Consider the following 25,990-nt stretch of genomic DNA (forward strand, 5'->3'; position numbering starts at 1 on the left):
GTGTATAGCCTTCTTTCTGCTTTGCCCCCTCCTTCCCCTCTCCTGCTAGCATTTATCTCTCTGCATGGTTTTGGCAGCGATGTGCTTTTCCCAGCATTTAGCCAGGAGTGGGAGAGAGGAGGGGAGAGGTAGAGAAAAGGAGGCCTTTTCAAGCGAGGAATGACGGACGCTTTATTAAAAGAGGCAGGGCCTTTTGAGAGGCTGGCCCCTTCAGGCTCCCCCCACCCCATGTGTCTGGCCCCATTGTCACTGGGCGGTGGCAGCAAACCCCCCCCCACCAGGCGCTTTGTCACTGTAAGTCACCTCACAGACTCGCTCCGTAAAAACACACCCATTCGCCACAGTAGCGCCGCACTATTCTGGTATCGCCTGGTCGGTGAAAAAAAAAAAAAAAATGATTGTCTGACTGTCACGGCACATACAGGAGACACGGAGATGGGCGTGACGTGTGTGGAAGAAGGGACAGGAGAAAGGAGGGATAAAGCAGGGGTGACACAGACTGTTGGGGTGCAACAAATGTGAAAGGTGGAGAGGATAGATGGGGTGGACAGCAGAACAGAGAGTGTGATTGAAGGTAGGAGAAGGGCAAAAAAAAAAAAAAAGATGGAAATTAATGAGAAAGAAGACGGAAAAAGCAAGTGAGGGGCGAAGGTAGGAAGTTTAAGTTTGAGAAAATGGGAGAAAAAGTAGCCGAGAAGAAGGATGTATAGGCTGGAAACCAACACGGAGAGGGTGAGGTACCCATTTGTTGTCGGCTGTGTGTGAAATGTGTGTCTTTAGATACAGGCAGCATTCCTCCAGAGATAAACCCCTGGGCCCCCCATCCCCTCAGCCCCCACCCTCTCCAGTCTCTCCTCCCACCATGCTTACTCAAGTGTGTGTGTCTGGGGGCGTGTGTGTGTGTGTGTGTGTGTGTTGGTGTTTACGTTGGATGGGGGTCTGCGTGCCCTGTGCCGAAGCACTTGCAGGGGGGCAACAGAAAAGACAGCTGTGTGTTTGGGAGAAACAGAAAACATAAGAAAGAGAGAGTGGAGGGCCAACAGGCATGCCAGTCAAGACCGTCACTTTTGGAGTGAGTACCACAAACTGTTCTCTGTCTCACCTTCCTCCTGTTACGCTCTGACTGCCTCTCTTGTCCTGTCACTCTCTCTGCCTCCTCGTATTATCTCCGACTGTACTCTGTTATAATATCGCTTTTTTTAATGTTTTGCTCTGTGATAAAAATCCGTGGTGTTGATTTTCTCCCATACAATGCACCTGCCAACGCTCCCTGTCCGCACCCCTTTCACATCGGTGTCTTTTCTCGCCGACTTTGCTCTTGAGTTTTCTAAATCAATTTCTCTCGTATTTACTCGGTCGCTAACACATGAATATTGATGTGTTGGTATAAACTCTTTGTCCATCGGGGTTTAACTCATTTATTCAGAACATGCCTCTTTCTCTGCCTGCTCTCTGTTTGCTAAGTGCCATTCTTATTCTAGATCCATCCACGTTGGCTGTTTCGGAGTCTTCTCCCTGGCTCGGCTTTCGCTCCTTCCTGTCTCCTGAATATGGCCTTGTTTAGTTAAGACAAAATATACAGACAAAGGACAAGAGTAAAGTGAACTTTGGTTCTGTTTAATGAAACGGTGAACGGTCATATTTGGATTAACTTGCCGTGGCTTTAATCAAAGCTGTGTTAATACCACGGACTATTTTTGATCGGGCTCATCTGACACAGTGTCCCATAGCAACATGGGAGTGAGCTCGGTTGCTTGGGAGTATCTTTGAGAGCTGTGATGAATGTGCATCCAAGATTAGTGTAAGTGCGTATATGTGTGGGTGGGTATCGCGTTCTGTTTTCCTCCTTAAGCTTGTTTTTGACTTTTGTGCCTCTGTTTGATGTTCAGATTGTGTCGTGTCTGCCAGGATTAGCCGTGGTAAGTAAATTAGAGGTCAACAAACTGATCAGCGGGGTCAGCTAATGAGAGGCTTTTGTTCTGGTTTAGCTGAAAACGATAGACTGCTTAATGTAGTGACCCCGCATAGACATGCGCCTGCTAGCCCGTACTATTTTATTATTATTATTATTATTTTTTTCTACCAGAGTTTACCTGGCGTGAGAGAAGAAGTGGTCGTGAGGTTTTTCTCTGCATGATGCAACCTGTAGAAATTGTGTTTTATTGCCGATGTTTCTGAGGATGAACTAGCGTTGTCAGCGGAGTTTAGGCAGGTCGTCTCGAACGCCTTCAGTTCTTGCGTTATATTTCTTGGTTCCAACCAAATGGTTGAAAAGAAAGTAGCTGACAGGAAAAATGCAGGTAAAATGCAATTGGAAATACCATCGGCAGCCTTCAGCATTCAGGCCCTTTCACACAGTGACAAGGTGAAAAAATATTTAAAATAAAGTTCTGCATGATTCAACGCACAAATAGGCAGCATTTAATGTTATAGCTCGTCATAATGGTGCTGCTTTCTGTGCAATGTTAATTTAGTGTAGAACTAAAGTTATTTTTTAAAGTTATCGTGTGCTTTGTCGGAAAAATCTGAAAAACTGGTCAAAATATTTCACGTAAGCATTTATTAACACACATACAGGCAGCACTGTTTTCCAGCTGTTGCAACACTGCAGAATTATTCTGTTTACATGTTCCATCAGTCATATAGTGCAAATGTAAATTTATGTACTGTTAGACTGTGTATGGATTTAAGATCAGTCCGACACCAGTCAGGACAATGCACTCATTGTTCTTACTATATATTTATTCTTTGTCCCCCAGATGGTTCCATATTCTGAATGAATGCTGTGGCGCGACCGTCCACTAAAGCACAGGATGTTTACCATATCTTGATCCCATCCACCAGGTTCCAAACCCTATCTTCACCCTATGGCTTTCACCCTCTTTGTCATCCCCACAAAAGATCGCGGTAACCATGAAATGATAACCATGACAATCTCATCTACGAGCGCAGGAGCTGCGGCAGGGCCAAGCATAAAGAGACGATCAATGAGTGCGGCAGGGCCAAACAGGGGGAGTGTGAGAAAGTAAACAGTAAAAATGGGACAATACGCTTCGGCACATACGGGGGGAATAGAAGCAGGCAGGCAGACAGGCAGATTTACACGCAGACAGACTGTGTTGAGTCGGGGAGGGGGGGGGGGGGGAGGGATGTAACAGCTCCATCTCAGCACCCTGCTCATTCACTTCCTGGAGTCTGACCGGCTTTACACTTACTACACCTCTGTAGCCGGAAACGACCCGCTGGCCACTCGGGATCTTCAAGCAGACAGAGAGATGAAGGCAGAGATGGAGAGCAGAAAAAAAAAAAGGGACAGGGGGGAGAAAATCAATTTCTAGCACAAACGCCAGTCAGCAGAAAGGGGTGATGAAATAGCTGTTTAAGCACTCTGCAAGAATTTCCATATTCACTCTTCAGTGTCGCCCGGAAATGTGCAGAAACCTTGCAATCACAATGTTGGTTTCAATACATCCCGATATTGAGTTTAGTGAGGTAAGAATGAGATGTTTCCCAGAGTTTAATGGGTCCACGCTATTTATGTTGTTTAAAGTTCAGGAAATTATTGCAAGTGAAGCAGAGCTCGTTTTCCTTGACATGCTGAAATACCACAGGCGCCATGTTTTCACCTTTCTGCTTGGTGTACAAATAGCTGTGGTAGCACTTAAAATATTTATGATTTGCACCTGGTGCTGTGTCTGCAAATTCATGTTGTGTTTGTACGCCTGGTCGTGTTTGTGTGTTGGTGTGCGAGAGAGAGAGAGGGAGAGTGAGTGGGAACGTGTCTCTGTGTTTTGAATTATTTGTTAATTTTAACGGAGTTGCTGAGATTTGCTGAAGCAGATGATGGTTCCACATCCTGGAAATATCCCATTTCTCTTTGGCAGAGTTTTCTACTGACTATCACTTGACGAGCTCCAGTATTTGTCTCTGTTGTACTGGCAAGATATTCTCGGAAAATGTACATTTGTCTGGCAATTGGACCCGTCCAGGCCAACTTATCTAGATTGTTACAAAGTGGGAGGGACTTTAAACCAGTGGCCCTGAGATCAAAAAATAAAAATAAGTTCTGTAAACTTCTGTAAAAGTAAATTCTGCCTCACTTTTTTACCACTTTTGTATTTTTGTGTTAGCTTTGTTTCAAAAATGTTCGTAGTCAAACCTTAACCTGTGATGACACAACCTAAGATACATATTTACTCGTTTGAAGTGGCCAGAAAAAGAAAAGGGTTAATTTAATAATTAACTTAGTTAGAAACTGCAGGTTATTGTCTTTGTAGTTGACAAGACTCGAATGTGTTGCATGTCACCTGCTACCAAGGTGCAAACAAATGGTGAAACTTCATAAGAGGTGCATGACAGTGATAGTGCATAGAGCCCCTGCAAAATTACAGTTTATGGAAAGATGTACTGCAGACGGAGGTGTTTTCTAAAATCCTGATCTTTATAATCACGAGCAGAGTTTTAAGACGGTGAGAGTCTGCCTCCTGTTCTCTTTTACCTCAGCCTTCTCACCCATGCCTCGCTTTTTCTTTTTTATTATTTCTCCTCCACGTACGTGCGCCTTCAGTCTGATTCGGAATCATCACAAAAAAGCACATTTGTGAAATCAGATCATCAACGTAAAATAACGTAAAAAATCCCCTTGAAGGGTTTTCGTGTTTGGGAGACGTTGGTCTCTGGCGTGCGGACACACACACACACACACACACACACACATATGTGTGTGCACACTGAGTTTTTGAACACTGCAGTCCACCAGCGAGGCGGTGATGTCATCCTGTCTGCTGCAGCACCAGCAGAGGAGGCAGGCGGTGAAGGGGGGGTGGGGGGTGGGGGGGGGGTAGACATGTAAGAAGCAAAGAGCGAGTGAAAGCAACAGGAAAGAAAAATTGCGATAATGACAATGAGAGGGGAGTTTATGGGAGAGGATTTTCTGTGATGAGAATCATTTTTCATGGTGATTTTGAGCTTCATTGTCGGAAGCCCTGCACTGTCTTAGCCTGAGGACAGTTTTACGCACATTGCACGGCAGCGCGCGTTGATGCCGCTGATGTTAATTACAGAGCGTCTGAACGGGTTATTGTCCGTTTTCTCTTGCTCTTAAACAGTGTGATTAATGTGCCTTCTCATTTCTGCCCGACGCTTGTCCACTCTCTTTGGGAATAATCAGAGAGAACCTCATTCGTCTAACTCCTATCAGAGTCCAGCAAAATATGGTCGAGGGAGGGGAGGGGGGGGTTCCACCTAACATTTTTAGACTTCTCCGTCTAGATCAGCTGCATGTGCTCTACCTGTTTATGTCTGATATAGGGCTTGGGTGTGGTTCCCCGGCGTCCTTATCTCGCCGCAGCACACTCTCACTTCTTGACGCAAGCGGATAATCACAGAAACATGCTGACACATATGAGAATTGGGGTCTGGTGATGTAACTGGCAGCATTCGTCTGTCTCTGGGTTTCGATATGAGTCTCTTGTAAACATCAGTCAGCTGGTGTAGGGCGGCGGCGGCGGTGGGGTCCATGGAGATGGCGGAGGGGCCTCAGCTGGGGTCGCCATGGTGTTACCAAGCTCACCATTCGCAGTGAAAGCATGTATATTGTGTGAGATTGTGGTCTCCTGCATCAGCTGTATTTACCCCCACGGTCATGAAAGGATGCTTCGTGTGTCGCCATGGCAGAGTGTGCAAACTTCTCATGCGACACGAACACAGACTGCGTGTGTAATTTGTGCCCTTCCTGATTTTTACATATTTAGCTAATGCATACACAAGCACAGCAAGATTTACACGCAACAAAGAAACATTATTATGGCTCTAGTTTGTTTGATCTGTTCAGTTTCTGCATGGCGTATAGCAAGTATGGTGCTCCGGTGACAGGTGTGTTTGTGAGTCTGTGTGCACTGGGGTCACTTGGTTGTTCTTCAGCTGTCTAGAGGGAGGATGTTTGTGGCTTACATTGGTCTTCAAAGAGAAAGTGAATGAGAAAGTGTGAGACTAACTCAGCAGGAGAACATGGTTTACCAAGGCAGCCTGGCAACTGTGAGTACTAAGTGCTTAACTAGACACAGAGGAGACCAATCTAGAAACACTAGCTCAAAAAGTTCAGATATTTTTTTTTCTTTTTCTTATTGCTCCTATATTTAATTTTTTATTTTTATTCGGTGTGTGTGGGAATGTGTCATTACTATGCCAGCGTGTGTGTGTGTGTGTGAGTGTGACTCAGAGGCTTTCTACTGCAGAGTGGGATTCCTCTCAAAGCTAAAAACAAAAACAATGACTCAGAAACAAACGACTCCGCAGGAGTGCTCACGGTTCGCGCGCAGCATGCTGCACACTGTACGAGATCCTCATTGTGATGAAGCGAAACGTTTACCCCTGTATGGATCTCATGGTCGCACCCAGTGTGAGGAGCCGGGTCTTTCGGATGTCGCGTTGGTGCCACAGTCAGCTGGATGCAACTTTCCCTTCCAGAGCTTTGTGTTTCCATTGCCGTTCCTTTTCTATAAGTGACCTCTCTCTTTTTGCGCTGCGCTGTGCCATTGGTGTGGCATGCTGGGAGTGTGTTGTGTCATTTGTTGCTATGCCTCTACTTCAGGCATGTGGGTCCTTTCTCTTTTTCAAACAAGCCGACTCCCTCTCCGTCAAAGGAGGACCAACTGTCCTGTCACCACAATAGTCAACACAGCTTAAAGCACTGCGCTATGAACACGCTGAATCACAAGGCGTAGGTTTTATCTGACAATTTCTTTTAAAAAATGTCTATTTATATGAAAACATACAAAGAAACAAGGGCTATTTTGTTTCCCGGATATCATCTTGAGATGCCTGGTTAGATGATGAAGGGTGGGGATGGGCACGGCGAGAGGGACGATTGTGTAAATGAAATTAAAAGGTGCGGGGTTTGCCGCAGTCGACTTTCTCCCCGTGGTTCTCCCTCGGCCGCTCCTGCTTCTGCTTTTCCTCCTCTCCTCTCCTCTCCTCTCCTCTCCTCTCCTCTCCTCTCCCCCCATGCCGCATGAGTGATCCTGTTTCAGCAGCAGCAGCCCTGCCTGCCTGGGAGAGGCATGAAGCTCTCAGACAGAAACAAAACACAGACAAAAACACTAGCCATGTGCCGGCCCGTGAGCCAGGACCTAACCAAACAAAAGCCCCTTTCTTTTTTTCCATTTACAACATGGACACTGCTGATTGTTCACAGATTGCTGGTTATCAAACTTGCCTCATCATCAGTAGTAGCGTGTATGGGAAGATTTCTAAAGGTTTTGCGGAGCTGAAACACCAGAAAAAAACAACAAAAAAAAAACATCCAGAGCGTAGCCTCTGTACTACTAATACTCTCCTTACTTGCTCACCACATCTTCTACCACAACTTTCAAGGTGCAGAGGTAGACTTTCAAACTGCACTGTCCTTGCACTGCCTTCCAATGGAGGAGTGAAATGAGAGGAAAACTGATGGACAACTGCCACATTTGTATCACCTTCTTTTCAAAAACATTAACCAAACTCTGTCTCCCTCTCCGTTTTCCTCCTCTATTCTTCTACTTTATGTGTCTCTCACTTTCTCTTTTACTCTTTTATCCCCACTTTCCCCCCCAATTTGTTTTACTTGCAGGCAGATGCTGGCAACAGTTTTCTACGAGCGGCCCGGTCTGGCAACTTGGACAAGGCCTTGGACCATATCAAAAATGGCATTGACATAAATACAGCCAATCAGGTGAGAGTGCAAATTCCCTAGATTGAATTGCCTGACTGGCGAGCACATTCAACTCTGAGACAGTGATTTTTATTTATGCTGCATGTGCTATTCTTGGCTTTTGTCAGGTTACTTTGATGATCTGCAAAGCTCATCTCGAAATGTATTGCGTTATAGTGCGTAGCAAGAACAGAAGCATAAAAATATTGGGAGTATTTATGAGTGCTCGTGTGCCCACAGTGGGATCCTGCCAGGATTTCGGCTTTCTGTTTCACTGTCTGCTTTCTAACCGATTCAATTAAATTTCAGAAAGTGGGTGGACTGCTCATTTCCGATTCGGATAAAGAATAGCAATGTGTGACGGGAAACGGCTGATTTATTTAGCTGACAACAGCTTTTAAAGAATAATTAGTCATTTTCTGTTGTCTAGTGCTCATCATATCTGCACGCAAACTGATATAAGTTTATCCGAGAGTTTAAGAAGAGTATTTAACACATACTGCACATTGATTCATTTGAATCATATACATACACATTACGTGCTGCTCAGAGTCTGTCCATGTGCCACGTAATCCCTTCTTTGAATGTGCATGATGTATCAGAGTCTTCCACTGTGCTATTATTTGTCTATTTGTCTGCTGATGCATTCGGTTACAGTATGCACCGTACTGTATGTGCATGCTCAGTTAGACTGAAGGTGACAGGTAGAGTTTACATGGTCTCCAGAGAAGGTAATAAATGGGGCAGGGGCTTCCCTTCACCCCGTCTCTTCCATCCTGCCTTTTTTTTACTCTGACAGCTGTTCCTAGAGTGTCCAGGAAGAGGCAGCGTTAGCTGCTGCCCTCGGGCTACTGAAACTTGGCCAAAACCTGCATGTGTGTGAGAGAGATTCCTCTGGCTCATTAATCTAACTTAGTCATGGTTTTCTTTCCTCACTTATGCTGTCCTCAACATTTTGTTATTATTGCTGCTATTGCCTCTGTCAGGACTTCAATGCGGCCTATTCACAGGCCCCACAAGAGACCCCGCATTATGAGTTATTTGTGTAAAGTGACTCTGCATAATTCCCGTTAGTGCCAAAAATTCCTTCACAATGAAGAAGGGAGACACCCCATGGATTAAAAATCTATTTATATGCCCAAAAGAAAGTACTATAGCACAGACTCTGTGACTTGCTAGATGATTGTTTCTGAATGACACAATTTTATTTCAATCTGTTGTTTATATTTATTATGAAATTGTGTTATTTTGCTGTCTGGTTTTAATTGTACTTGTGCAAACATACAGAATTAATGTTACACTTACGGGGCTACTTAACACATACAGAATGCAGGTCTCTGGTAATATAAGCTTTACGTAATCTTTTAAGTTTATGTGGAGATGCAGAGTTGTAAATTGTTAGTTAAACCATAGTCGTGAGAGAATCATTCAGGTTGTGTGACTGACTGACAGTACGTTGTGTCAGTGTGGTGGGAGTTTGGCCAGGTGGAGGCTTGACTGTGGCAGTTGTGTCTTTGTTTCCATGTCTAAGTGGATACCTCTGCCATGGCTCACTCACCAGCACGCTGCCTCACTCCTGCCCTCCCTTACCGTGTTTTCTCTCTCCCCCCTTCTGTCCCACTCTATCTAACAGATTCCCCGCTACCCTCTCCCTTCCTGTTTATCTACTGTTTTCTAACTTTTTTTTCTTGCTTTTTCCTTACTCCATCGCCTCCCTCCCTTATCCCCCCTCTCTCCTGTGTCTTCAGTAGAGTGATGGTGTGCTGTGGTCTCCCCACTCAGAGGAATAATATCAGTGGTGTGGGAAAGGTCCAACCTCACATGTCCTGTGCGGCTGAAGGAAGGCTGTGTGAGGTCAGACCTATCCCACACGGCTCGTATTCTTCCCAGCCACGAGACCTGCGGCCTGCCATCCCCCTCCCGCCCTCCTCCTCTCATCATCATTAATCGAATGACAAGTTTCTCATCCTGATTTTCATCCCTGTAGACATTGTTTTTGCTAATGACCACTCTGATTGTGAGAGTACCGCATGCATGGTGTCCGGTGTAAGTATTTGCCTGCTATGGTTTGGGGTGCTTCAGTCTTCTCTGTGTTAACAAACCAGTTGTTTCAGTCGGCATGGCCTATATGTGACTGTGTACATGCTGTATGTGTGACTATTCAAATCAGGGCAAACTGCCGTGTGTGTAGGACCCTTCAGTATGAGGTCTGCTCTTCTCTCTCACTCAGAATGGGCTCAATGGGCTGCATCTGGCCTCAAAAGAAGGCCATGTCAAGATGGTACTGGAGCTACTCCACAATGGAATCGTACTGGAGACCACCACAAAGGTACAATGTCCTGCAAGAAAGGAAAAAAAAAAGTCCAACAAGCCTTATGAAGATAAGATGTAATATGTAGCGAACAAGCTAGATGTTTCTTCCTCTTTATGCTAAGCTAAGCCAGCTGGCTTTACTGGAGCTTCGTAGATAGCATGCAAACAGAAGACATGATCACTCATTCTGTAGCTCAATAAATGTTTAACAGTTCCTTCAACATGAACCTCAGATAATGTGAGAGAGAAGAATATTATCAACCCAAATGTTTTCAAAAGAATCTAAACCTGTGCGCTGTGATCTGGAATATTATAACACTTTTTAAAACGTATTCTCAGTTTTTTTGTTCAGTTCTAAATGTTGATACAATATAAAATTGCATTTTGAACATGCAGGTGGATTTCACCTATCACGGTTGGTTTTGTTAGTAAGTAGTGCTTAGTGACTCAGTCCTGTTGTCCTACATGTATCTGTGTTTAAACAGAAAGGGAACACAGCCCTGCACATTGCTGCCCTGGCAGGACAGGAGCAGGTGGTCACAGAGCTGGTTAACTACGGGGCCAATGTCAACGCTCAGTCCCAGGTGAGACTCCGAGCTGGATCTCGGTGCTGATCAGAGGACACACTGAGGCTGCTCTTCAGTACTTGCTCTAAAGACTTTTACTGTGAAATCGTAGTAACTATTGCAGTTCCATCTGTTAACACGTGTCTCTGTTCCAATATTTCTGTGTGTTGGTGTTAATTTTCTGTGTACATCCTTGCGTGTGCATCTGTGACTGTCTTCCTCTTGCTTGTGTCCCCTCTGCTGCTGCTGTGTGTGTGTGTGTGCGTGTATGTGTGTGTTGTATGTCTTTCTGAGACAGAAGGGTTTCACTCCACTCTACATGGCTGCACAAGAGAACCATCTAGAGGTTGTGAAGTTTCTTTTGGAGAACGGAGCCAATCAGAGCATTCCAACTGAGGTACCAAAGAACTGGGAGAAGTTTAATCTCCCAAATTCCTCAATCCCATCCTTGAACATCCACTCTCGCTGTGTTTCCATTCTGTTTTGTTCTCTTAAGCCTCTCTCCTTAAGTCTCTTGCACTTTCTCTTCACATGTCAACCTCTCTCCTAACTGTCTCCGCTGTGCTGCAGGACGGATTCACTCCCCTCGCTGTGGCTCTTCAGCAGGGACATGAAAATGTTGTAGCCCTGCTCATCAACTATGGCACCAAGGGGAAGGTCCGCCTGCCTGCGCTGCACATCGCAGCACGCAACGATGACACACGCACAGCCGCAGTGCTTTTGCAGAACGACCCCAACCCTGATGTACTCAGCAAGGTTTGTGAATGTGTTTTGTCTGGTTTATCTTTGTGTTTCTAAAATGCCATGGTAACCAGAGTGGCCTGTGCTCACACTGACGTGTCCCCACAGACTGGATTCACGCCCCTCCACATTGCTGCACACTATGAAAACTTGAACGTAGCACAACTGCTGCTCAATAGAGGAGCCAATGTCAACTTCACCCCAAAGGTAAAGAACAGTCAACGGCGATAGAAGGTCAGCGTCTTGATTTTGCTTTATATTCTCTTTGTCTAACTTCATGTGTGTTTCTGTGAAGAATGGCATCACTCCTCTGCACATCGCATCCAGACGGGGAAACGTGATCATGGTTCGACTCCTGCTGGACAGAGGGGCGCAGATTGATGCCAAGACCAAGGTTCAGCCGGCAGACATTTCCAAAACTTTTTTTTTTGTTCACTAACCACCTTTCCTTTATGATTTAATGTATGTTTAACTCAACCACTAAAAACTGCTTCCCTGTAGGATGAGCTGACTCCTCTGCACTGTGCAGCCAGAAATGGTCATGTCAGAATTATAGAAATCCTACTGGACCATGGAGCGCCGATCCAAGCCAAGACCAAGGTAAACCACGTACGACTGAAAGTGAAAATTCTGATTCATCAGTTTTTTTGCTCTGGCTGTTTTCACTGCCAGACAATCTGTCTCTGGTTTTGTTTGGAAGGAATGAGTTTTCTTTTCTCTTTTTTTTTGGCAGAATGGCTTGTCTCCAATCCACATGGCAGCGCAGGGGGACCACATGGACTGCGTCAAACAACTTCTGCAATACAACGCAGAGATTGACGACATCACATTGGACCACCTCACCCCTCTGCATGTGGCAGCACATTGCGGTCACCACCGCATGGCCAAAACACTGCTGGACAAAGGGGCCAAACCCAACTCTCGGGCTCTGGTTAGTGACAAAGATTCAGTAACATGACACTTTTAGATGAGGTAAAGTTTCTTTTTACTTTTGCATTGATAATAATTGTTCCTGTTCTTTTACAGAATGGTTTCACTCCTTTACACATTGCTTGCAAGAAGAACCACTTGCGTGTGATGGACCTTCTGCTCAAACACTCTGCTTCATTAGAGGCTGTGACTGAGGTAATGTACTAAGGGGATTGAAATAATTCATAATCACGGAGCTACGCACGTTTTAAAAGTAAATGCTACTAAAGGAATTCAGATGTGCTAAAAGAACTTTAATGCAGGCATCATTAATATACATGTAGTTTTCTTGCCATGAAAAGCAAAAAAAAAAGTGGTCCATAGATTTGCATGGTCTGCTCTAATTCTTCTGTTTCTGTGCTGCTTTTGAACAGTCTGGCCTGACCCCTTTGCATGTGGCATCATTTATGGGTCACCTCAACATTGTAAAAATTCTGCTGCAGAAAGGAGCTTCCCCCAGCGCCTCCAATGTGGTGAGTACCCCAGTGACATTTCAAGCCAAACTCCTGAAGCACTGCAATTCAGTCTAACTGCCCACTGTTTGTCCGTTTGTTTGCGAACAGAAAGTGGAAACTCCTCTCCATATGGCATCTCGGGCGGGACACTTTGAGGTGGCAGAGTTTTTATTGCAGAATTCGTCACCAGTGGACGCCAAGGCCAAGGTACAGATATTACACAAAAAAGCACTGATTTGCACGTCATTGAAAACAAGGAAAAGATTCTTCATAGACACAAAGGAAATGTACTTAAAAACCTTAGTTTGTTATGTGTTTCCTGATTCCTGGCAGAAGAAACTTTTGTATTTTGTCTGGTGATTGTGTACAAGCTGAAGTCAGAGAACTTTAATCACAGTAACACAGTTACTATGGAGTTTATTACATGTTCGTTTCATAATTACTTGTTCTACCTGCCCAGGACGACCAAACACCTCTGCATTGCGCCTCTCGAATGGGTCACAAGGAACTAGTGAAGCTTCTCCTGGAGCACAAGGCCAATCCCAACTCCACCACCACAGCAGGACACACACCTCTGCACATTGCTGCCCGGGAAGGTCATGTACAAACAGTACGCATTCTCCTGGACATGGAGGCTCAGCAGACCAAGATGACCAAGGTAAAGTCTGTCTACTAAACTTTCTACCATGGGATTTGGCTGTTTTGAAGCTGAAGTCCTTTACCAGTCTAATGTTTTATCCACTTCCCTGTCGGTGACCCTGTAGAAAGGCTTCACTCCACTCCACGTGGCCTCCAAGTACGGCAAGGTGGATGTAGCAGAGTTGTTACTGGAGAGAGGTGCTAACCCGAATGCTGCTGGGAAGGTGAGCGAAACATGAAGGGCTCCACCTTGTGAAAGAAATAGTGAAAATCTAGCATGTTCTGATAGACTTTTGATGCTTTTTTTACAGAATGGTCTGACTCCGCTGCACGTTGCTGTACATCACAACAACTTGGATGTAGTTAACTTACTTGTCAGCAAGGGAGGGTCACCACATAGTGCTGCCAGGGTAAATACAAAAGACATGTACTCAAGTCCAGACGTACTGTAATTCAAGCTGAATGGCTTAGTATCACGGACATTCACATATTTTTCACGCCATATTTCATGTCTGCTCTCCAGAACGGCTACACCGCCCTCCATATAGCGTCTAAGCAGAACCAGGTGGAGGTGGCTAACAGCCTGCTGCAGTACGGAGCTTCGGCCAATGCTGAGTCACTGCAGGGAGTCACACCTCTCCACCTGGCCTCGCAGGAAGGAAGGCCCGACATGGTCTCCCTGCTCATTTCCAAACAGGCCAACGTCAACCTCGGCAACAAGGCAAGAACAGACGATTGAAGAATGAATGCAGTGGGATGCACCAAAGTCTTTAACTTGGACTTGATTTACCTTGTGTTTGAAGTATGTATTTTCTGATTTGCATCCAGAGTGGATTAACCCCCCTCCACCTGGTGGCACAGGAGGGACACGTTGGCATCGCTGATATCTTGGTGAAGCAAGGAGCTTCGGTCTATGCTGCCACACGGGTAAGATCTCTTCACATCATCTTCCTACAGAGAGCAATGCACGAACATTGAGTATTAATGCTGAGAGAACTTCACCTTGACCGTTGCAGGGTTATCAAAGCCTTGCCAGTTTAGAAACTACCTTTGCCAGGCATAGCAGATAGTGGAGCATAAATAGCCTGATGAACTCATCTCAGTTATGTTGTCAACAATACATAGCTGACCTTTGATAGCTTCATATCCCTCAGACCTCTATGGCATAGTTAATTCTTTAATGAATGCCTTTAATTATTTTAATTTAACCTTGTTTAAACTTGTGAAACACTGAACCTCTTATAAGACTAAATCTACATAATGTATTCAAATTACAGCAGAAGGTCGTTAAGACACTGAAGTTATGTGAGCGATCACGCACCACTCTAAGCGTTGTCACTGTTTTCTCTACTGTCAGATGGGTTACACCCCTCTCCATGTAGCGTGTCACTATGGCAACATCAAGATGGTGAAGTTCCTCCTGCAGCAACAGGCCAACGTCAACAGCAAAACGAGGGTGAGTGCCTCACCCTGGTTCTGAATGAAACTACAGCCAAAAAAACAGCCAACCAACGGGCATGAGTTACAGAGATACAGTATCATGTGTCAGTGAATACCGTTACAGTGCATTACACAGGTCACAATGGTGGCAAGGTTCCCTAGCTCCCAACACTTTATATAATAGCCAGGTGGTATAAACATGTTTGATGTGGACATGGCTGTTATATTCAGTACAAAACAGAGTGTTTGTGTCAATGTGGGCAGGATAACTAAGTATATTTGTTCATGTAAATGTAGTAGTATTTACAGAGGGGTGTATAAATTGTACATTTGCAAGAAGTATTTGCAATGAGATAAAAACAAATAGAGCAAGGTTTTTATTTTGATAATAGTCATTATGTTTTTGGTATATTTTTGGTTTGGTTTTTGATTTATTTTCTTTTTCTTTTGCAGCTCGGCTACACTCCCCTGCACCAGGCAGCCCAGCAGGGACACACAGACATTGTGACCCTGCTGCTGAAGCATGGTGCCCAGCCCAACGAGACCACTACAGTGAGCATGAATCCTCTTCCCCGTTCTTACTCACAAGGCTTGGTCTTCTCAGATCTTATTAATCACCCACTCTCTCTTTCCGTTAGCATGGTACTTCAGCCCTGGCCATCGCTAAGAGGTTGGGCTACATCTCTGTCATTGACGTCCTGAAGCTCGTCACTGAGGAGACCGTTTCCATGGTGAGAAGTTTAGAAACGCCCCTGTGGACACAGCGCTGAGGCCATGACAATCATATGGAAATTCACTTCTAAAACTGTGTGACCTTCTCTCTTGCGCTCGGATGTGTAATTGCTCTGTTTTCTCCCGTGTTCTGAAGACGACGACAGAGAAACATCGCATGAGTTTCCCAGAAACAGTGGATGAGATACTGGACGTGTCTGAGGATGAAGGTAGAGGAGCACTTACATTACTATAATAACTTAAGACAGGGAACAACGTGTTAAACTACAGAACTGGTCAAATACATTTCCCTTTTTTTCCAACTTGTTTTTTTCCCTTTTGCCCTTTTTTAGGAATTGCACAGCTTACATTAGGTATGAATGTCTCTTTCTTTCTTTGTGCGGCATTCATAGGTTGTCGTGAACAGTGCGTGGCTCCATTTCAAGCTCACTCCATCCTTGTCTCCCTGCCTCTCTATCTATCTATCTATCTCTCTCTCTCTCTCTCTGTCTCTCTGTAGTGGTGCACACTGTGATGGTGGCTCTGGTTTCTCATTGGCATGCACCCATGACACCCATGCCTGTAACCTCTATGAGTCCCTTCGATAACACCCTCCCTCTCTAATCCTCCAGGTGTCTTTTTTCCCTCCACCTGATGATAAAAGTCACGGTCACAGACAAAACATCGATCCATTATTACTAACATGAAATCAAATTTAGTAAATCGTGGTAAACTGTGTTTAAAACAAGTTTTACGTCAGAGTGGAGCGGTGTTGTCTTTGTGAAGGAGTTTAAGTGTGTCTGTTGTTGTAGGTAGATTTTAATCTGACTCTTGGTGGTAATAATGAGTCACGCCATTTTACCATAATGTCATCTGTGTTGGTTGGGAGGATGTTGGGTCAGGAATTGTCAAAGGGAGGTGATGCCTTAAAACAAGCATTAACAACTTTGTGGCATTAACATTACGTAATATATCTTTGATGTGAATGGAGCCACTCATAGTAATGAACACACGGGGAAATGACAACTGACTCTGTAGTTATGCCCACACTTATGACTTTTTAATTCACCCTCACTGTTCTCCTAATGCTTCCATGCCAACACACAGCTGTTGTGTCAGCGGAAAAATGCTGAACATTCAACTGAACGCTATCTTTGGGTGTGTAATTAAGACACAGTTTACCATATCAAGTAAAAGTGGCGAGATGTCAGTTCACACATCCCAGCTTGTTTCTGCTGCCCCCAAGTGGCCATAAAGCGACAGCGTGCAGCTTTAACTTTCAGTGTCTGACGTCTACTACACAGCTGACAATAATGTCAGAGGATATCATGTCTTGATATTTTTAGTCCCCTTATTATTCAGCCAACAGTTTGCCTGTGTGTCTCTAAATATAGAAAGTAGCTGAGTCTTAAAGACACATTTCATATCCGGAACAGTAGAGTGATATTAGCAGATTATCTGATGCACATACATAAGACTATAGGACATGAGCTAACTCATATGAACGTGTGGGAAAAGCACACAGAGTCAAACGTGGCGTAACGTCCCCTACGACGTCTCTCTGGCTCTGGACCTCATGCAGACACCCATTCTCTTAAGCTGTTCTCCGATACAGCCACAAATTCACACACACACACACACACACACACACACGAGGAAGACTCCTTGTTGCTGCCTGTTTTGGGGGGTAAGTTACCAAAAGCCCCCTCGTTTCACGTCCGTTCAGAGGATTGTAGAGCATCAGTCATGCCGTGGTGGAATCACGCTTTCTCTCAGTGTTTCGTATTTGTGTATTTTTCGCTGAGATGTCTTCACACATTGCTGTCCGAGCGGATGATGTCAAAAACGTGCACTTCAGTAGCTATGTATTCACTAGAAAAAAACTGTTTTTGGAATGAGATTATGCTGATGCATGCTCTCTTCACAGATACACTGTGTATATCTATAATGTCTCTAACTGAGCTTTTATGGGTTTTTGCTGTCCACGCTATATTCATGAGGTGTCCTCCTTTCCTCCGATGCGGAGGTACTGAATCAGAAGTGTTGCACTCAGCAGCCTGAGACTACACCTGATTACAGTGACCTGGCGTAATGTTCATTGCTCGTAGCCTATTTTTAAGTGTTTCCAGCGTTATGTGGATGCATTTGTTTTTTCCGCCACTGACTTGCAGTATTGAGGTCAGTGCGAAGGATGTCTTTACTAATGTCTCATTCCACCTGTCTAAATAACAGAGTCATCACCAAAATCTTGGGCTGTCATGTCGTCCACCATCTCTAACCAACAGTTAACCATGTTATTTTTCTTTTCTTTTTCTCTTTCTCTTGTGCTGTTTCACCAACCTGACCACCGTCTGTTCGCTCTCTTTGGCATGTTGTTCTCTGAAGGAGAGGAGCTCTTGGGGACAGAAGGGGCCAGGTACATGAAGATGGATGACATGAAAGACCATGATGACGATTTCCTCTCCCCCAAGAAATCACTGGAGTACGAGAGAGGGCTGGGCACAGCGTAAGGGGGGCAGGGCGGGGACGTAGGGGAGAGAGGCAAGCTGGTAGCCATAAGCTAATAGGTGGATGGGTAGAAGAGGATGCACCATAGACACTCACTGAGAGGAGCTGGGACGTAAAGAAATGCCTTCGGTGTGACTTATTTCATTTTTGGTTTGTTTCCCGTCTAACAGAAATTACTCGCCGGCCATTCCCAGGATCCCTCGCGTCTCTCCAGAGACCATCATCCTGAAAGAACATGAAATGGATCAGGTACTGTGCAGAGCAGTGTGAGCGATACTGCAAACTGACAGCTGTGGTCAAATACTCAAGCAGATATGACTTTGAATCACTGATATTACTTAAATAACACGATTTAATGAGAAACCTGCTTTTACTGATGCATCAGCTCAGTATGTGCTGTAAAATTAGCACCCATCTCTGTCCATGTCCTGTCTGTTAAACACATTTACAGCAGCGTTTTAAACTCTTTCCATAATGTCACAAACAGTTTGTCTTTCTGTCTGTTGTAGCAACACACTCCACTTCCTCTCCCCAAAGAATATGACGAGGACTCACTGATTCCCAGCAGCCCGGCAACCGAGACGTCAGACAATGTCAGCCCAGTCGCCAGTCCCATACACACAGGGTCAGCACGCCGCGAGCCGGATAGCACTTCTCATTTGGTTTAAATCACGGATTTAGGCAGCTAATTGTCACAACTGTTGTCCGATGACAGGTTCCTGGTCAGCTTTATGGTGGATGCTCGGGGCGGCTCAATGCGAGGCAGCAGGCATAATGGTCTGCGTGTCATCATACCTCCACGGACGTGTGCGGCACCCACCCGGATTACCTGCCGCCTGGTGAAGCCGCAGAAGCTGACCAGCCCCCCTCCTCTGGTGGAGGGAGAGGGGCTGGCCAGCAGGATCATATCCCTGGGTCCAGCTGGCATGCAGTTTCTGGGGTGAGTCAGCTTTTCCTGAGAAACACTAATCAGTGAGCTTGTGTGGACTAAATGCCTGATGAGCTTCTGGTACTAAGTTTATGTGATTTGTTAAAATTGAATACAAAACACCGTGTTTAAGACCAAGCAGAGTTTCTTAAAATCACAAGTTCCAACAGGGTCAGTTATAGTAGAATAACTTGCATATTGATAAAAGCAATTCCCATATTTACTGAATATGTACTCATGTGTAATTACCTGCGTGTGACAGACCAGTGATTGTGGAGATCCCTCACTTTGCTGCTCTGGGTCACGGTGACCGAGAGCTTGTAATTCTGAGGAGTGAGAACGGCTCAGTCTGGAAGGAACACCGCAATCGTTACGGTGACGAGGTGCTGGAGACAATCCTCAACGGGATGGATGAGGGTAAGAGTTCAATGGTGGATCTCAGACCAACACGTGTTAACATCATTTCTTCCGAAATGTAACCACTCCCTCTCTCACCAGACTTGGAAAGTCAAGAGGAGCTCGGGAAGAAGCGAATCCGCCGCATCATCTCCACCGACTTCCCGCTTTACTTTGCTGTGGTGTCGCGGGTCCAACAAGAAAGTGACCTGATTGGTCCAGAGGGAGGTTCGCTGACAAGTAAACTGGTGCCGATGGTCCAGGCCTCGTTTCCCGAGACGGCAGTCACCAAGCGAGTCCGTCTGGGGCTGCAGGTGAGATGGGACACTGAGGAGAAGGAAGGAGAGGAGAGACAGAATCGTTAATGCCTGAATAAAAGAAAGAAAAAAGCATGTTGGATGTACTTTGTGGAATGACCTGACCATATCAGCGCTTGTGCCAAGCTTCCTAATTTAGTTTCTCTTGTTTGTGTATTTTTCTTTTCACGTCTGTAGAGGACCTTTCTGCTTTTTATTTCTCATGTTGCATGCACTTGGCACCTTTATATAATTGTGGACTGCTCATTTAGCGCTGATATGTTATTGTTTGTTTCTATTCTTTCTCACTAATGTATTTATGTCAGTGGTAATGCCTGGTACTCACAAGAGACACAAGTCATCTTAAGTCATCCTCTGTATTCTTGGTGTAGCCAAGGAAGACTTGCATTTTCCAGTGTCTTAAAAAAATAAAATGTTCGAAGGAACTTTTTTTTTTTAGGAGAATGCAAGAGTTTGGCTTCGCAAAAAGCAGTAACATTATATCTACAAACACAAACAAATCACTTTGTTTGTTTCAGCTTTTGGGCCATTTTCTGTCTGAGATTACACTTTTTACGTGAAGGCTTCTCTTGCACCAAAGACAAGAGAAATCATTATTAGGAGACATTATCCAGATGAGTTATGCAGTCGTTTTTTTCAAAGGACATAATGCGGACCCTTTGACATGGACTCTTCTCAGCCAATTCAGTAAACTAATAATAATAATAATAATCCAATTGCTGTTTAGCCCTCACTGTCTAATGTCTTACACATGTTTCATTTGATTATTAACTGTAAGAATAAACTCTGTAAATTGGAATGGAACTTTAAATAGGGTTAAACTGCAGATTACTCTCGAAAAGCAAAAATCCTGTCATTAGTACATTTTATTCATTTTTGGCACTTGTCATAATACCATTGTCAGTTTCCAATACCTCCCAACACCTATTAATGTCTTTAAACAAAAAGTACATGAAGTGTCATCTTTTCTTTTCTTCTCATTGCTTTGCAGTGTTGATATATTTGTTATACGTTTTTCATTATAAGTTATAAGTTTTCTTTTGCATGTAGTTGTTTTTAAGATAAATACAGACACTGTTTACCATTTATTTTGCAGCATGCTCTCTCTGCCTTTTTTGTTCTTATTTCTAACAAAGTTTTAAAAAACATATTTAAAATAATCTTATGGATGTGTAGCTCAGTAGCTTGTGTTTTTTTATTTTTTTTATTATTTTTTTTTTATTTACTTTATTTACTTATCAAATGTTAAGTTGTCGTGCCAGAATATGTTTCATTAAACCAAAATGAGAAGTACAGTATGAACGGACCTTGTACTGCACAGCTATCCCACGTATGAACACGTATAACGACATATGAATGAGTTTATGTGTAACTAACACACACGCTGTAACCTCTAAGCTGAAAATAGTGAATGGAACTGAATTTAAATAAAATAGCGATTGTCGTAATATTTCCTTATACAGATTTATTTCATAATATTTAGGAACAGATCTATATAACATAAATGTTGTAGTCGAACTGCCAGTGCCTTCTCTTCGATATCTCTCCTGTGTTAATGATTGTAAAAGCTTCTTGTTACATTTGACAATAAAAAATGAGTTCTAAAGTCATACAACCAGTTTGTGTTCCTATTGTTTTTCCAAATGTGTTGTTCCTACTGTGAGTTATTTTATTCACTGCGCACTTCTCTCTCTCTTTTCTTCATCTTTTAATTTTTTTCCCGATCCGGTCGTCCTCTTTTTTTTTTATCCTTATTTCCTTTTCCACTCCACCATGATTCACCAACCATTATCTGCTTCCATTATCTGCTGTCCTCTTATCCCAATATCATTTTAAAATTTCCATCGCCTCATGTTTTCACCACATCATCAAACCCGCCCTCCCTCCTCCGTTACGTACTCCTTCTCTCCGTCATTTACTATCAAACACAGGCTCAGCCAGTTCCAGATGAGCTGGTTGCAAAGCTGCTGGGCAACCAAGCGAACTTTAGCCCCGTGGTCACCGTGGAGCCGCGGCGGCGCAAGTTTCACCGACCCATTGGGCTACGTATACCTCTGCCCCCGTCCTGGAGGGAGAGTCCCAGAGACTCCGGGGAGGGCGACACCACCAGTCTGCGTCTGCTCTGCTCCGTCATAGGTACTGCATGCCACAAGTGGGAGTAATGTATGTGGGGGCAAGTGATTGTGAGTCTCTATGTTAATGGGAGTGACACGGCCTTCGTGAGAGTTCCCTTCGGTTTGTCCTTTCTCATCCTGTCTAACTTCCAGGTGGTACAGCCCCAGCCCAGTGGGAGGACATCACTGGTACCACCAAGCTCGTCTATGCTAACGAATGTGCCAGTTTCACTACCAATGTCTCTGCACGGTGAGTGTAGTTGGCAGCGATAAATTAACTATTAAATAATTCAAACAAGCAGCTCGACTTTAGATTTTAGACTTACCTGTAACACTGTGATCACCCGCGAATGTGTCCTCGCAGTTTCTGGCTCGCAGACTGTCCTCGGACAGCCGAGGCCGTCTCCTTTGCCAACCTGCTGTACAAAGAGCTGTCAGCTGTGCCCTACATGGCCAAGTTTGTGGTGTTTGCAAAGATGAACGAGCTGCGCGAGGGCCGTCTGCGGTGCTACTGCATGACCGACGACAAGATGGACAAAACCCTGGAGCAACATGAGAACTTCACGGAGGTGGCTCGCAGCAGAGACATAGAGGTCAGTTCTTCAGAGACAGAGTTCAGTATTTCTACACCTGAGGCTGCTGCTGTGGCCGTGATGCGCATTAGTGATTTCTGCTTTGGCTTGCAGGTGATGGAGGGAATGCCGCTCCACCTGGAATGTTCAGGGAATCTCGTGCCAGTGAGGAAGGCCACCCAGCAGCCGCGCTGCTTTAGCTTCCAGGCCTTCAGGGATAACCGACTTCCCGTCTCTGTTAAGGTGTTAAGCCTTTGGCTTTCTTTTTATTCTTTGTCGCTCACTGTCACTCCATCAGTTCCATCTCCACGCTATTCGTGTCTGTGTCGTCACCGGTTTCCCTGTGTCTCTAAGGTGAGAGACAGCAGTAAAGAGCCCACTGGATTTTTGTCTTTCCTGCGCAAGACCACCAAGTATGAGGACAGCCAGCATGTGCTCTGCAACCTAAACATCACCATGCCTCCGTGTATCAAGGTAAGGCTGTCTGCTTTTAGCAAGTCATTTAGGGTCCATTTGAGTCGTTTCCCCAGAAATACTCCAGTGGTGTTTGCTTGTCACTGACAGATCATTGGGAGTGAAGACCGGAGGCGAACTCTGACCCCGCTGGCTTTAAGGGAAAGATACAGCGCCCTAAATGAGCCTGCTATGGGTGCGCCTATTCTCTTGCTTATAATCTAAAATAAGACGCAATATGGCTTTTTTTCCCCCATCAAACTATTTCAGCATATGCAGAATTGATGAGCATCTCAGCTTTATATTTACCAAACCCAGATGTTAAAGCTTCTGGTCTGATCTCTGCAGCGTCGATGAGCGCCATGGAAAGGACAGAGCTGAAGATGGCTGTGATTGCAGAGCAGCTGGGACTGAGCTGGGCCGGTGAGTGGAGAGCAAGAACGTACCGGATCTCTTTTCATGTGCCGTAAACAATTCATGTTTGTCTTATGTCTGACATGCTTACCTAGCACGCCACTGATTAAACAAAGTTACAACATGGTACCGCGCCAATTAAACTAATTATTTTCTGCTTCCCTGCCAAGAGTTGCAGCTATTTTACAGGGAGAGCTTCACTACTTTTCTAGATTAAGCAACTGTGAAGCAGTGAAACGTCTTAATAACAGCACTGTATGTGCTAAAGGAATGACTCATCCGCCAAATGATGTAAATATTACCATTGCTTATTTGATCTTCTCTGTCTCATTTTCTGAACAGAGTTGGCTCGCGAGCTTCAGCTCAGTGTGGATGACATCAATAAGATCCGTGTGGAGAATCCAAACTCCCTGCTGGAGCAGAGCTCTGCTTTGCTTAACCTGTGGGCAACTCGCGAGGGCAAGAGGGCCAAGAGTGAGTAAATGAGATCTGAGTCAGCTACGAATTTCTCTAATCTCCTCACATCTCTCTGAGTTTCTGCTTGTTTAATCTACTTGCGCCTCGTCTTCGCATGCCTTGTTTGCAGTGGAGAGCCTCTACACAGCTCTGAAGAGCATTGACCGTATGGACATCATCAACATGTTGGAGGGCCAGCCGCCTCAGCCCGTGAGACAAGGCTCCCGCGATATGAGCAGACGTCGGAACAATGAAAGAGACCACCTTTCCCCTGGTATGACCAATGGTGAGTCCCCCATCCCATCCCACCCCACCCCACCCCCCAGATCCCCCTCCAGTGCAGCCCCTTCCCACTGTGCCTTTTGCCTTGATCCCAAGTTTCCAAGAAACATCCATCCTCTTTCCCTAAAACCCCCTGACGCCGAAGTGAAGGTTGTTTCCCTCTGAATTCTCTCTGTTATCTCCTTGTCTTTCTCATTTATTCCCCATGATGCTCTCGTGTGCGAAAGCTACGACAAACTTTTGCAGGATTTTACCCTAGCAACATGTGGAGGGACTCAGGCCACTCCTACTTCACTACAGCCTCTGTAGAGACTTTTGATACACATTTACACACCACATTCACTGCTACTGGGGGTAACGCAGTGAAAGACACACAAAAAAACTATGATTAAATGGTGAACGTTGCAGGTCAGTGGCTTAGACCATATTTCACTGGTGTATTGGTTATTTTACACAGACATAAATAAACAATCCTGCCATGAATAGTTATAATTTATCAGTGTCTATATTGTTTGTTAGGTGGTTAAGATGGGCCAAATAAACCTGTTAGTTAGGATATAGTATTTTACAGGATTTTAATGTGCCATCTAAAGTTTAAATGGACTTTAGCATGATGTTTTGTCAACAAAACGCTTTGTCATACATGATCAGTCCACATAGATCATAAGTGTAGCCTAGTATATCTGGTCTTCATACCAGTAACTGTCAGTCCTCAGACTTTTACTCCTTTTCCTCATGGTTTCCTTCACACATGCATACCCTACATCTTATTGATTCCATTTTCACCTCTGGACTGGTGTGCGTTACCCCCCTTCTTCCTGGACTGGCTTCTCCTCTCTGTATCCAGTGCAGATGACGAGTGAGTCGGACAGGTGACAGGTCCTCCGCCGTGAAAACTGGAGCAATAAGCACAGATGTAACGATGCATTCGGATGTGACCATGACGGTCAAAGGGTGAAAAGGGGGACGTTCAGATCACAGCTGCAGTGAATCTGATCCCCGTGTATCTGTCTCTGTCTATCTGTCCGGCTACCTGCCTCCCAAAGGTCGTTCCTGCTTTGACTTGGTGGCGTCAAATATCTGGATATTGTGTCTTCTGCTTATTTGACAGTTAACACAGATTTCAAGTGGTTTATGACTCAGGTATTATCTCTTAAAGACACACTCCTAAATGTAACACCAAGCCTGACGTTTTGGTCAAAAATTAAGCAAGATAGTAGTAAAATTACAAATAAATAAAACTCTAAAAGAAAAGGAAAAATAAATCTATAAATGCTCCAAAACAATTGAAAGGGCACACAAAATGCATGCATTTATTTTTGATTTTCTTATGCATTTATTGTTTCACTTTTGAATAGCTTATTTAATTTCTCCAGTTGTTTCACAGGTTAATTATTTATTTATTTATTCCTTTTATATTAAAAGAAACAGCTTTGGAAAGACATTAATTGACTTTCTTCCAAAGAGGTAGAGAGAAGAAGATGCTATGTACCTCATGTATGTCTGTTTACTATGAATCCAAAGGCAGTAGCTGGTTTGCTTAGCTTAGCATAAAAACTAGAGATGTGGGGAAACATCTAGCCGGGCTTTGAAAAGAAGCAACTTCCATAAAACCACAACTTGTCAGTTGAAATTAACAGGACGTGACATTGTACATTATCACTGTAACCTACAGATGATTGTAGATAACTTTTCTCCTCTGTTTCCGTTCTTTATGCTAAGCTAAGCTAAGTGGCTGCTTGCAGTAGATTTGTATTTTATGTAGGAAGATAGGAGCGTTATGGATCGTCTTTTGCTTGGCAACGAAAGGAAATGACTAAGAATGACAAATTAAGGGAGGTCCAGTCCTACTTTTTATAATCAACAAAGCAGTGTTTGTACAGAAATAAAACTCCCTCTATCCTGTCAAATGCCTGTTGGATTTACTTACAAGTCTCCCTTCATAGACCTCTACTGCAGAAAATTTGTAAGGTTTGTCCAAGTTCACATTCAGGTTAGAAAATAAACAAAAATGCATTAGATGACA

General features: G+C 44.4%; 1 protein-coding gene across 19 annotated transcripts in view; it reads left to right on the forward strand.

Moving 5' to 3' along the window:
• Positions 1-25,990, forward strand: part of ank1a (ankyrin 1, erythrocytic a) — a 76,962-nt gene that overhangs the window by 37,794 nt on the left and 13,178 nt on the right. For 8 of the 19 annotated variants that reach the window (XM_047591823.1, XM_047591825.1, XM_047591814.1 and 5 more), the window contains 37 exons: positions 7,610-7,711; positions 9,921-10,019; positions 10,489-10,587; positions 10,868-10,966; positions 11,140-11,325; positions 11,419-11,517; positions 11,606-11,704; positions 11,812-11,910; positions 12,044-12,241; positions 12,337-12,435; positions 12,654-12,752; positions 12,843-12,941; positions 13,195-13,392; positions 13,499-13,597; positions 13,685-13,783; positions 13,897-14,094; positions 14,202-14,300; positions 14,731-14,829; positions 15,267-15,365; positions 15,452-15,544; positions 15,682-15,754; positions 15,878-15,898; positions 17,910-18,030; positions 18,203-18,281; positions 18,542-18,657; positions 18,748-18,972; positions 19,223-19,377; positions 19,459-19,670; positions 21,605-21,809; positions 21,941-22,037; positions 22,152-22,380; positions 22,474-22,602; positions 22,714-22,833; positions 22,924-23,008; positions 23,161-23,235; positions 23,569-23,700; positions 23,813-23,968. In XM_047591823.1, coding sequence (XP_047447779.1) covers positions 7,610-7,711; positions 9,921-10,019; positions 10,489-10,587; positions 10,868-10,966; positions 11,140-11,325; positions 11,419-11,517; positions 11,606-11,704; positions 11,812-11,910; positions 12,044-12,241; positions 12,337-12,435; positions 12,654-12,752; positions 12,843-12,941; positions 13,195-13,392; positions 13,499-13,597; positions 13,685-13,783; positions 13,897-14,094; positions 14,202-14,300; positions 14,731-14,829; positions 15,267-15,365; positions 15,452-15,544; positions 15,682-15,754; positions 15,878-15,898; positions 17,910-18,030; positions 18,203-18,281; positions 18,542-18,657; positions 18,748-18,972; positions 19,223-19,377; positions 19,459-19,670; positions 21,605-21,809; positions 21,941-22,037; positions 22,152-22,380; positions 22,474-22,602; positions 22,714-22,833; positions 22,924-23,008; positions 23,161-23,235; positions 23,569-23,700; positions 23,813-23,968 — 4,591 coding nt within the window. The other 11 variants (XM_047591826.1, XM_047591827.1, XM_047591824.1 and 8 more) reach the window with 11 other exon arrangements.

The sequence above is a fragment of the Mugil cephalus genome, chromosome 8 (genome assembly GCF_022458985.1).
Source record: "Mugil cephalus isolate CIBA_MC_2020 chromosome 8, CIBA_Mcephalus_1.1, whole genome shotgun sequence".
Taxonomy (NCBI): Eukaryota; Metazoa; Chordata; class Actinopteri; order Mugiliformes; family Mugilidae; genus Mugil; species Mugil cephalus.